At 33.4% G+C, this 13,723-nt stretch overlaps 1 protein-coding gene across 2 annotated transcripts in view; it reads right to left on the bottom strand.

Moving 5' to 3' along the window:
- LOC128210005 (uncharacterized) overlaps positions 1–13,723 on the bottom strand; it is a 44,850-nt gene that overhangs the window by 16,496 nt on the left and 14,631 nt on the right. For both annotated transcript variants that reach the window (XM_052914297.1, XM_052914298.1), the window contains exons 7-9: positions 13,634–13,711; positions 12,717–12,794; positions 4,490–4,567 (exon numbers count right to left, since the gene is read on the bottom strand). In XM_052914297.1, the coding sequence (XP_052770257.1) occupies positions 4,490–4,567; positions 12,717–12,794; positions 13,634–13,711 (234 nt within the window). The remainder of the gene's footprint in view (positions 1–4,489; positions 4,568–12,716; positions 12,795–13,633; positions 13,712–13,723) is intronic.

Raw genomic sequence — 13,723 nt, 5'->3', positions numbered from 1 at the left:
ATTTGTAACATAATTGGCATTTCTTTATTCTTAAAGTATTGTGGAGTACATTTTTCTACATTTTTATTCTTAAATAAATTATTTAGATAAAGAAGATCTATACTCTTGTTGCTTAAAGAAAGTTTTATGTGATATCTTTTGCCAATATCAACATTCTCAATAGTGGGATGAAGGTAATGGTTAGTATATCCATTAACGATACAAGCGCATTCATACTTCGGATCAGTTCTTAAAATAATATTATCAGCTTCCCTATCAAGTGACCGTAAAGAAGTTGCTGAAAGGGAACATAAAGTAGAAAGAAGTCGATGTTTGCCATTTTGTAACAAGAAACTATTACACTGATCCATATCAATTGTTCTACGTTGTTTTCTTTTAATATCTCCATTAATTCTCTTGCCATGTGATCTTGCCTTACGCTTTCTATCTTTAAATAATGAAAAAATATCAATATTATTACATTTTGAAATATTATTTTCATTAAGTCCAAGCGGATATGGAGTTTGCAAGCGTTTAATCCAGTTAAGTTCTGCGATGCGTCTTGCTTAAAATTTATAAGAACTACTTTCCTTATCTGTAAATATAAGGCGTTCTACTGTATGAATGGTTAATCTATCTAAATTATGCCCCTTCTTGTAAAAATGTTGATATAGAAAATTTAAGGAGTTATTATTCTTTTGATTTTATAAACTTGTTCACGTAATCGGGCTTTCAATGGCCTCCCTGTCTGACCTTCATACTGTATTCCACTAGTATCTACATTTCAAGTGAGAACATAAATAATATTAGATGTTTTTCAAGAGACGTTTTCAGTAAGTAAACAATTAAATGTCCTTTTATTTATGGACGAGGTAATATTAGAGCTATTTCGAAGAAGGAACAGCCAATACATTTCCCAGAAATGCACGAAGAAATTTTAGGAAACAAGCCCCATCGTAACGTTCGCACTATTGGTAATTTTAATGGAGAGACTTCCACTCTTAAATTATTTGAATCTGTGTTATAACTTACTTGACAAGTATTAGCTAGATGTAAATTCAATCTACGAATATTTACTACAGGTGTCTTTTTAAACAGATCAGGGAAAGGATGTTGATTCAAAGTTAACGAAGCCTGCCTCCTAGTTAAAGGTTTTTAGTACATATTTTTAGGTACTGTAAGTTTTTATTAATTCATAATTATTTGTAAGTATAGCCACCTCGTTAATAGAAACGTTGCAGAACATTGCCAAAAAGCTATATTTGGAACTACCTAAAATCAACGTAACAAATTTGAGTGTAGGATCCTGGCATATTAAATGAGGTCTAAAAACTCATGAGTGATTAGTAATTCAGTAATATAAATTGTGTGAATAAAAAACTGAGTGATTAGAAAAATGTACTACAACCTTTGTATAAAAAATGTCTTCAACATGGCTAAGATTATGTAAACTAAACACTACCGATCACAGTCTCTGTAAAACTGGAAATTATGACAAAATTAAATGTAAGAGCGGGGCAACTTTTAATAGCTTCCACACGGCACTCACGTCTTTCCTTAAAATTTGCATTTATGTGCCGATGAAAGCAACGTCTTCACAATACCTTGGTGGAATAAATGGGATAAAATGAATGTTCAAAACAGCCTTAACTATCTTTGACGTCTTACGTTGTTGCGTATAAAAAGGATTATCCAAGATATAATTTGAAAAATATGAGTGTAAAAATGAAGATTTAAGAGATTAGAATTCAGATTTACATTTGTCGGAATAAGAAAATGTGCATTCATATAAGTTCTTAATAACCCCAGCAATAGTACCATTCTATAACAACTTAAGTTTATAAAATGTCCACATGCCTCGAGGGAGTTTCTACCTATATCATAGTTCACTTATGTTACAATATATTAAACAGCCTGAACTCATTAACTCATGAACATATTGACATTATCTTCGACAAATGTCTTATAATGCCATTTTCCCACAAAGATATTTTCTCTTAATCCGCATTTTTGTATAATAAAATACCAGAACCCGCAGAGATGCATTTGAACTTGTGTAAATAAAATACTTAGATATATATGATAGTTCACAAGTCGCCAATTAATTTAAAACAAAAATCAACGAGTTCAGGAAAAAACATTTGTAAGCGAGCCCATGTCGATTTAAATGAGTTATTGAGTAAATATTCAGTTGCATTTTTTTCCTTTTTACCATGCCTTACTTTTTGTTATCCAACTACTTTTGAACTTGAAATAAATTGTATGTGTTTAAATTTAATTGAATGGTTTCCAAACGGCTTAGTGTTTACAAATTCATAACGTGTTCAGGCTTTGGATTTTTTTTTCGAATTTTCTACATAATTTCATTGTCATTTTTTTATATTTTAAACCATCTTTGGGCATTAACACATGAATAAATGTGTTTAACAGCTTTAATCTAATAAAACAAGAAAGAGTTCCCATGTTTTGACCAATATTTCAGTGTTTCAACGTATTATTTCAAATATCATCTTTAGGTTGTCCGGTTAGCAAAATGGTTAGCGCACTTGCTTGAAACCTAGGCGACCTGTGTTCGATTCCCGACATGGGCGCATGTGAATTTGGTTTGTGGTCACCAAGTCGGACAAGTGGGTTTCCTCGGGGTTCTCCGGTTTCCCTCACAACGCTGGACCAAATCCTTGCGCAAAATCGTAAGAGTGATTAGTATAATCTTGTAATATCTTGCTTCACAATAGTTGTAAAACATATAAGTTGAAACTTAATATCTTAATATCATCTTTTTTTTTATTGCTTGTGTGCTTTCATGCTTTATTATCGTTCAATGTAAAATTACTAATTATTATACTAGTTCATGTAAATGTATCAGTGGAACTCAACTTGTTTCAACATGCATTGCAGTAAACACATGTTTAAACTTGCAGAATGTTTCTGTTTTAATTTATATTTCTTGCGCTCCTGGCTAATTAACCGGCGTTCTTTCGTCCAAGTCCCACACTAGGCGCGTTGTTTTCTTACTAGCCTACTGTTATAACTGATCCATGATATAGAATCATAGAACGTTTAAGCGTTGAATGGTTATCGGCCTGAGTATAGTCATGTAATTGTAAAACAGAATTATTAACATAAACATCTAAAGATAGTAAATGCTTGCTCAAAATTTCCTTAATAAAACTTTTAGAGTTTAATTTTGATTCTCATTGAGATCATGAGTCACTTGAAATGTGAAATACGCCGAATAATTACTTATAATGTATAGGGTAATTCTCAATATCATATAAAACCTTATATGGAGCTTTGGTTTCATAAACAATGGACTGCCACGGATAAAGCATTAAGGAATTTTCAATAACATCTACTCTACACTCCAAAATTGACTTAAGCGTATTGAGTATACTACCAGGGTATGCCAGCTTAACCAAATGCATCCCAACAAAATGAATTGGACATATTAATTAGGTTTATGTTTAAGGCTTCATTCAACAATGCCAAATATCTATGACTCGAATCACCCTCATACTATTTATTACCTGTATGTTTGATGTACATGTATCTTATTAATTCCTTCAACATATGTCACTCTTGGACAAAAAGAAACCGATTTATATCAGGGTTTTTAAAAAAAATATGCATTTGCATTATGCTGCATGCTCAAGATATAGGTCTGAAATTACTGAGACAAACTGAGAAATATTCACATACTTTCCGTTACATTCGGCATTACATGACTATGACACAAAGTGTGTAGCAGGTCGATAGCCTGTCAACGTGTTACGCGATTTGATTTAAATAGTAAAAGTGTATAATTTTCAAATAGTAATGGTTAAAAGATTGTTAGTATGCACTTACACAAGATAATGGTTTTATGCGACACCTATTTTACAAACACAAGTAAAAACTAACAATCTCAATAAAAATGTCAAGAAAACGTAGAAAATATACTTATGAATGAACTACAATCACCAAAAAACTGATAAAATGAAGCATTATAGTTTCATTTAAAACAAAAATAATTCATAGTTTACGCCTAAATAGCATTTAATTGCATCACAATACGATCCATATCTTTTTCGGGTTTTAACAACTTCCCAGAGTTTATTTCAGGGGAAGAAAACCTGTCCAAATGCGATGGCTCATATTCTATTCTTAAAAACAATGTACGTGTAGATAACATCGGCCCTCGGCCGGAGCAAAATCTAAACAAAGGCATATAATACATGTGTTTATGTGATTCAGTGCGCGTTCATTTTAAAACTATTTGCGGATTCTGCTTTCTATATTGCGTTCTGTAACTAGCCGATATTAAAATATTTGCTTTTGGCTTCAATTGCGTTATTTTACGCAAATAAATATATGTTCAAACCTTCATATTTATTATGAGATTGATATTGCATGTGATATTGTGTGTTTACATTTGCTTAACTTCATCCAATGCAATCTCTAAATTCAAAGATTCAAAAACATAACGCTGAATCTGAAATTTATTGTACAGAGAAATCTTTACTATTTTTACCGTCATCTGGGTCTGTTTCTAGTTGGCTCGTTGGGATTTGTGTTCTTGGTGGTGGTGGCGGTGGGCGAAGATGGTCAACTGTAAAAAAATGAGTTGATTTATGAAATATTTTTATTATCTTATTTACGTATGCAACATGCCGGTTGATGCAGTAAATTTCAAAACAAGCGAAACATATGTTACTTTCAGTTAAATGAGTTGACTATGTTATCACATTCGATATACAATATAATGAACAATAAAGTTTGAACACGTCTAGAGTAACTTATATTGCTGGTGTTGTAGTTAAAGTCACCAGTGATGATTATATAACTAGTTCCTGTATCAAATCCAAGTTCCAAAGAATCCTCTGTAGAATCGCAAAATGTGGCAGAGGAGTTAGGGGGGCTTAAAATGTACCAACTAATAATATTTTAAGGTCCTTAAGTGTAATCTCGACCCATACGCATTTGCATTCGAGACATTGGAGCTCTAAATCAGGACGACGCGAGAAGTGAATAGACTTTTATACTTTTTATACTTTTTATAGACTCTTATATGTTTGTCTACTAGTGTATCGCGTCTCTCAGGCCCGTGATAACCATTGAAGGATTTATCTTAGAAAGAAATTTAATGTTTCAGTGAAAGCTATGCTATCAAACCCACTCAGTTTAGAGAAAAGTTTATCTTATTTGCTTAATAGACTTTGTAATGGATGAATTAAACATGATGTTGTGACAAAAGAAGTGGGGATAACTCTGAGCTTGACTCTGGTGTAAATGAAACTGAATCAGGGCCAGGATTTGGGTAAACATCACCAGATAATAAGCCCAACAATCCAACATTCAACTATAAGTTAAGCAAAAAATGAAAAGACCAGCACAAACCATAACCCACGATGTTCAATTTCATTAGGTCGGATTTTTACCAGTGATTGGTATTGGGTACGGAGCATGGTATAATTTAAGAAAAATCAGAGCTAATACGCTCTATAGGATTGGAATGGAAATTATAAAAGTAATACTGCTTTTCCAACTTCCACTGACGTTTAATTGTGTCAAACCAGCGGCCGGGGTTATATTACAAGATGTTTTCATGAAATAGAGTGAATAAGAAACACGAACGATATGACCGCCGGTAGCTTGTGATTGACGACATAAAGTGTCGCTGATATGTACCCACAAACTATCATGAAACAAATGACATGCAAAGTTGGGGAATAGAAAGAAGAACTCTTGATTTGAATATGACACGTGATGTTGTTTCCAAAACAATGTCAAGATAGTTTGTGTAGGGAATGGTGATGGAGGGTTACAATAATATCAATTATTTGTTGTAAATATTCGAACATTAGTATTAAGTAATAATAATTTCTGTAGAACTATACAACTAATCTCAAAATCGATCTCATCAAATTAGTAATCCAGACAGGTTATTGTTATTCATATTACACAATACTTTATATACATATATATAACCATTTACACAAGCATTCGATGCTCATATTTAACATTGATATAGGCATAGTCTACGATAATTATCTAATGTAGTCCGTTGAACAGTACAGCTGAGTACACAGCTCGATTATGCGATTACTCGAACTAGTAATGCATTTAGCTTTCCGTATAAATATTAAACAGCACTTATATATATGTTAACTTCTAAGACTAGTAATTATTATACAGGCAATGCATACAATTAATTAATATTAGTTTAGTTTATTTTACACAAGCAATGAATAAACAAAATTACCATTAAACAGGCTTAACTTCAGCTTAATTGATATATTGACATATGCAAACCGACTTATCTATTATGAGAATAATTATGTTTCGGACCAGAAATACAGGTACAAGAAGGGAAAACCCACAAAAAGCCAAACAATTAGCCAGTTAAATATCAGAACATGCGAACAATAAGTTATTTCTTAGCTATACCTAACACAAGAGGAATTTCTTTATTCAAATTAAAAAAAAAGTTTTTAGGAAACCTTATGATTTAGGTAGCGGTAGTAAAACAATCACAAAAAGTAATAACCTGTGATTATCAATTTAATATAGTACAATCAATGGGGGGATTAAGTACGATGCCAAATACAGTAAATGATGAAAACAGGTGTGGTATTTATAAAGGATATTGATAAATAGCTTAAATTCCTAGATAATGTATTGACAGGTGTAAAATACCAATATCAATGTAGGTGAGAGTAATCTACACTGATCAACAATAAGAGCGTATCACGAAATTTTACTGGACATTGCTATTATAGTAATTATTTCTATGGCCCTTTCCCACTAAGATCGGGCAAGGTAGAAAACGTCACACCGCGCCATGCAAAGATCTTCATTCACAAACACCTACCTGAGATTCGGGTGATGCTTGGCCTGTGAACGTACTGAATACAGTTTCTTTCTCGCACGGAATGACGTAGATTTTACAATGATACCACGTGGCGTGGCCGAATCAGTGTGCCTCGGAAGGCCAGCACGATGGAAATGATTGATTTCACTTAGCGATACCGTACCGCCCAAGTCATACCCAAGTTTAATAATGATATCGTCTGTATTTTCGCCTTCCCGCTTTCCAGGCTTTTACGTCTACTGTATTGTTCGAGATGTTTTAGGTGGTCTTCAGTTTTCTCGAGTGCACTAATGCGAGCTTTTAGTTGAGCATTTTCAGCCTTCAGCGAGTCGACCTCGTCTGATAATCTCGCATACATTACCTCGATGACTTAAGGGATCAGTGCATCGACAGCATTGTTGATAAAGCTTTGAATATCCACAGAGAAGTTCATTCGGGTCATCAGGCGTTGAAGTAGTTGATAATTTAAATGTACCGAGATTGACTTTTAATGTTCAGCAGTGTAAGGTCGAAATTTCAAAATACAATACCTCGCTAGAAATATTCATCAAAGTCATCCATATGCGTTATTTTTCTACCACCTTTTTTAGAACTGTACATCACAAACACTGAATTAGTCTTTATCTCCATTTCCAAGACACATATTTAATTCAAAACATCATAATTGAAGAGTTTCACTAATCACAAGAAATAACACGTCTGTCATCGCCGATACGATGGACCACTCATTTTCCCGAGGGAAATCATTGGGACTCTCATTCTGATTTTAATATCAATATATACACTGACAATATTACCAATGCCAATTTTACTAAAGCAAAAAGATGTATTCCAACTAAAACAGTCATTATTCGACCAGATGACGTACCTTGGATGACTTAACATGTAAAAAATCTTATACACAAACGTAAACTTTAATTTAGTTAGGCTTGAAATACAAACTCAAACCAACTATGGGGAAAATTTTGTAAGCTTCGGAATGAAACAATTTTGGCCATTCGTGACGCAAAAGAAACCTATTATTCTAAATTCTCAGAAGATTTTGCTCTGGGTCTTTTCAGTCTAAAGGGTGGTGGACGGTTCTGAAGTCATTTCTTAATCCTCAACTGAGGCCAAGCATAAATGCAATTCAAGATCCCTCCAACGGTTGACTTTGCCTAGGTGACGCTAGTAAAGCTGAAATTCTCAATACTAACTTTAAAAATCTTTTTTTTTTAGATTATAGCGGCCATATTGTTCCTTCAGCTAGGAATTATTACAGTAACCGCAATATTGACAATATCACAGAGCTACCAAGTGAGATCATCGACATTATATCATCACTGTCTGCTTATAATGCTTCAGGACTTGATGGCATAAGCAATCAAATCCTAAAAAAAATGTTCTCACTCGTTAGCTCGCCCGTTGTGTTCCCTTTTGAGCATGTCTTTTTTCAATCGGTAGATTTCAAACCGTTGAAAGTTGCAAATGCTTGTGCAGTTTTTAAAAATGGTGATTTCATTCTTCCTGTTAACTATCTTCTACTTCTCCCTACTTAATACAATGGAAGATTTTTACACCGTTCCAGTCAGATTTTCGGCCAGGCGATTCTACTGTTAATCAGCTTGCATGCATTTACAACACATTTTGTTAGGCATTAGATGATGACCTTGCGGTTAGAGCAGTATTCTTTGATATCAGTAAGGCATTTGATAAAGTTTGGAACAAGGTCTTGATTGTGAAGCTACAGGAATCTGGTGTTAATGGCAACTTACTTTCGTGGTTTAGTGACTATCTTAGCAAACGTAGGCAACGTGTAGTTCTCCCTGGCTCCTTGTCCGGTTGGGTCATTCATGAGGCTGGCGTACCCCAAAGTTCTATTCAAGGGCCCCTTTATTTTGGATATTTATCAATGACATTGTTGTCAACATATATGGTTGTCAACTGCTATTCGTCAATCATACGCATTTTTCGGGTAAATAAGTAATAAAATGCCTACGAAAAATAACTCTATAAGCTATGCTATCGTTCCCTTCCATTTCAATATTATAGACAACTTGTGTTTGTGCATATTCTGTGTGGTTTGTTTGTATATGTTGAATAAAATATGTTAAAACCAAGAAATAAGTTACGCAGTTTTAAAAATTGATAGTATAAATAGTCGTTCATTGGAACAGTATACTGGGCTAACTGTATACCGGTATATAAAAAAATAGCAAAACTAAACAATTTATGCCAAATCGGAGTCAGTATCATCTTAAAAAACATGAATCCTTATCAAAACTTATACTTTAAACTGATACTAATGATAAACCATTTTCAAGTACTGAACGACGGGATACAAACATCACCTGCAAAGGAATAAATCTAGACGAAGCAAGACATCTCATACGTACGGTGAAATCATACAAAGGCAGCTATCAAACTATACAATAAAAAACTTACGATTACGGTATAACATTCTGAAAAAGGTGTCGTCTGATTTCGAATTTTGACTTATCGAAATTGCTTCATAGTCACTGAACAGTTTGACTCAAGTAGTCAAAATTACGACATATTCAACAAAGTCTTAATTTATGAGTCTTAAGTTATCAAATCGAGTTGTATCTTATTATCTCAAAATGTCGACTTACTAACTCTTAATTTGATCATTATAGACATTTAGCATCTGAAAATTTCGACTTTCGAATTTCGAAGGTTTCTCAGTTTCTAATAAAATAGATATATCGATCAACTTACACCAAAAACATATTTCAGTAATATATTCCGTAATAATAGCTGATGATGGAAATAGTAGCAAGCTAAGGCGCAATTAATGTATGTCCTCTTACAACTGAAACTGCCATCGCTTTCTATACAGATAATATACAAATACATACCGATTGACGGTAGTGGTGGAAATATTTAAATATTAACTATTGATATTCGTTCAAGGTCCAATAACACATCGAACACATGCCAATAGCGTATAAGTACGCTTATATGTATCAAGGCTTAAAACGCTGGATTAACACTTCTCTTGGTGTTCCCATTGACAAATTTAGAAGAACGTACACGTCCGTTGACCGAACTTAATACTTTTATAGTTTCATGTACACTCAAACAATGTTTTATATATGTTTTATAGTTTTTACCATTACGGCTATCACTAAGTTTTGTCATAACACCAAACATATGCATTACAGATACACATTCGAGGGGCTCGTGAATTCGAAAGAACAACAAACGAGCACGAGGTAAGCATTTCGGAATACCATCGTCGGAATAAAAATACCAAGTAAGATTTGTATTGGTTTTAGTGATTTCATTAGAAAACTAATAAATAACTTTACTTATCTTGATGTTAATAAAACCAATTTTTAAGTAATAGTTAATCAGAAATACAATTATGGATAAGAGTGCTGAGAGAAATCCGTTTCAGGTAGGTTTGTGGGTTGGTCAGGTCTCTAAGGTGGCGATGTAAGGTTTCGTTTTCGTCCAAAGACTGCAGCAGTTTAAGTGTTTTAATGATTACAAATTGCAGTTAGTTTTACATGTGGATTGAATTTTACACCTATTTTACAAAGTTTATACATGTATGCGTTTAATAAATTATTAAACTCCGGAATTAGAGAGAGTGTATGGAAAAAAATAGAAAGAAAAGCGTTCATTTTTGCTATCTATAGCTGTTTATGAAAATTTAATGCACCCTTAGGTGCCAAAGGAAATCAGTCTGTGCAATAAATAGCAAAACTGTGTGAAAGAAGTGTTTTCTTTCATTGTCGTTTCTATAAATACATATTTATCGAAATTAAGTCCACACAGAGCTGAAAACAGTCCCGGGTTTTCGAAAATTTTCCTTAAAAGTTGCATTTATGTACCGATGAACGCAACGTCTTTACAATACCTTTGTGGAATAAATGGGATAAAATGAGTGTTCAACCGCCTTAACTATTCATGACGCGTTTTACGTTGTTGCATATAAAAATAATTTGAAAAATATGAGTGTGAAAATGAAGGTTTAAGTGCTTGAATCCAGAATTTCGTTTTGCTTTACTCGGATAAATTTAAACGTCATGTATTCTTGTTAAAAACCAACGTCCTACATACGTCACTCTTAAGAAACTATAATTTATTTAAGTCATTTACAAACTGCCGAATAATCAATATTGAACGGCTTAAGATTTTTACCTGACAAAATCAACGAAGAACATTGTCAAGCCCCTTATTCTGTATTATACGAACGGAATAAGAAAATGTGCATTCATATCAGTTCTTTAATAACCCCAGTAAAAGTAAAATTCTATAACAACATAAGTTTGTAAAACTCCTACATGCCCCGAGGTAGTTTCTACCTGTATCTTAATTCACTTATGTTACAATGAAATTGAGGTAAACAGCCTGAACTCATCAAACTAATTGACATTTTTTCGACAAATGTCTTATCATGCCATTTTTCCCACTAGGATATGTTTCTCTTAATCCGCATATGTGTATAATAAAAGCCCAGAACACGCAGAGATGCATTTGAACTTGCATAAAAAATACTTTTCCAAGTCATCGAACATCTTGTTTAAACCCGCCTTCTCTTGATTCTCTCTTGGTATTTCCTTCAATAGACGCTGTACATAGATATATACGATATTTCATTAGTCGTCACTTAATTTAAAAAAAAAAACGAATTCAGAAACATGTTTGTAAGCGAGTCTTTGGCGAGTAAAATGAGTGAATGTTCTGTTGCTTTTTTTCCATTTTACCATGCCTTACTTTTTGTTATCCAACCACTTTTGATTTTGAAAAAAATGGTCAGTGTTTAAATGTAATTGTATGGTTTCCAAACGGCTGAGTGTTTATATATTCATGACGTGTTCAGGCTTTGGAAAGCTGTTCGAATTTACTTCAAAATTCCATTGCCTTATTATAACAGTTACCATCTCTATGCATTTACACTTGAAAAAAAATGTGTGTTACAGCTTTCATCTAATATACCAAGAAAGTGTTTCCTTGTTTTGCCCGGTATTACAGTGTTACAACGCATAATTTTAAACATCAACCTTTGGCTGTCATCCGGCAAGCGAAGTGTTTAGAGCACTCGCTTCTCAACTTACCGACCTGCACCCCCCCCCCCCCCAATCGATCGAGTCATAAATATAATGTTGTAATAAATTGTTTCACAATCGTTGTTATATATTTTAGTTTAAACTGAATATCATATTAATGCTTGTATGCTCATACGTGTTCCTCAATGATACTTTTTTCTCGCTTTAGATTGGCCTTTTAACGTTCAATGTAAAACTACTAATTATTTGTTCTAGTTCCTGTAAGTGTTTCTGTGTGACTCCTTTTGTTTCAAGGTTTTTTGCCATTAACACTAGTCTTAACTTGCAGAATGGGTCCTTGTTTAGATAGATTTTCTGACCTCGATACTTGCTACATGATTTTAATGTTTTGATATTTTACCGTCGTAAGGCTTTCGTCATCTGTACCGAACACATGCAAAATTCGAGAGTTTTACATATTTTTGGATCAAGCTAATTTCATTTAAACATTTCCCCAGTAAATAACAGTGCAGTTGTATTCTAATGCATCTTTGCATCAAATGCTTTCATTCAAGCTTAAGTATTGAAATGAATATAGCGAGGGGCCTCCATTCTTTGCGGAAATCTGTTCGTAATCGACATACATATTTGGCTGTTTTATTTCATTTTTGCAGTTTGGCATGTCTACGTCTATCTTTCTTATTTTTCTTTGTTTAGGAATGTAATTGGGTTGGCTTGGACGATATACAGGTCAATCCTCTTTAATAGAGGGTGATATTTGAAAGAAATTCGGTATAAATACAAATCTAATATATTCAAATCTTTAGGTCCGAACAGAGAAGCTTAATCAGCAAGAAATTATACAGTGAAATCTTATCTAATTATATTACCGCCATCTGGGTCTGTTTCTTTTTCGATTGGTGGGATTGGTATTCCAAGCGGCGTCCTCTTTGGCGGAAGAAAGTCAACTGTAAAAGTAATTTTGAAAAAAATATTATTTTGCTTTATGTATTATTGATAGAAATATTTTGAAATTATTTACGAGTGCAGTATATCAGTGAACATAAAGTTCAGGACTTATCGTAAACAATTATTGTGAGCGTTCAATATTTGCCGTATAGTTGTCAAGTTATTTTCCTTGGTCATTTGCCGTACAAATAATGATTAGTACCATGATATAAATATAATCAGCTTTATAAACAATTTCACTAGGGGCACCAGTCTCTTAGATTAGCGTTAGGCCTGAATCCCTAGTACCCAAGCCCAATTATAACAAATGGGGTTGTGAGCCTGTTTGTAACCCTGATGTACATATACACCATTAGGACCTGAGCAAAGCCGGTCGGTGCGAGTAAATAGGAAATATGCTTGAAAAATGTTTTCGCAATTCTGAAAACTGTTAAAATTAATTTATTGGCTAAACTTCACACCGTTCCGAACGGTAGCAAAACACTACGATGTATGCACTAACGGAGCCAGTTTCAACTTGCAGATAATGAAAAGAAATTTAAACAAATACTTATTTACTGATTATGAACTGATAGTTTCAATTACTGAATGACCAGATACAAACATACCATGCATAGTAAAAAAAATACTGAGTCAAACGTTTGAGATATTAAAATGAAATTTGTGAGCATTTCGAGTTTATTAGTCGAAATATCGCGATATAAAGTAGAAAAGTTTAGTTTAAATATGACTGGCCTACATAAAAAATAAGTTTCATTTGGCATTTATGAGCTTACGCAATGATACCATATGACGGAAAAAATATTAAAATCGGACGCAATCAATAATTTTATCTTACCAGTGGAATAATCATCCCATTCGCTATCGCTTTTCGTCTCTTTTTCAGTTTTTGCCGGAGTGAAACTGAACGTCTCATCTAAAATCATAA

The sequence above is a fragment of the Mya arenaria genome, chromosome 11 (assembly GCF_026914265.1).
Source record: "Mya arenaria isolate MELC-2E11 chromosome 11, ASM2691426v1".
In the NCBI taxonomy this organism is placed as follows: Eukaryota; Metazoa; Mollusca; class Bivalvia; order Myida; family Myidae; genus Mya; species Mya arenaria.
This window is presented reverse-complemented; position numbering and strand designations above follow the sequence as displayed.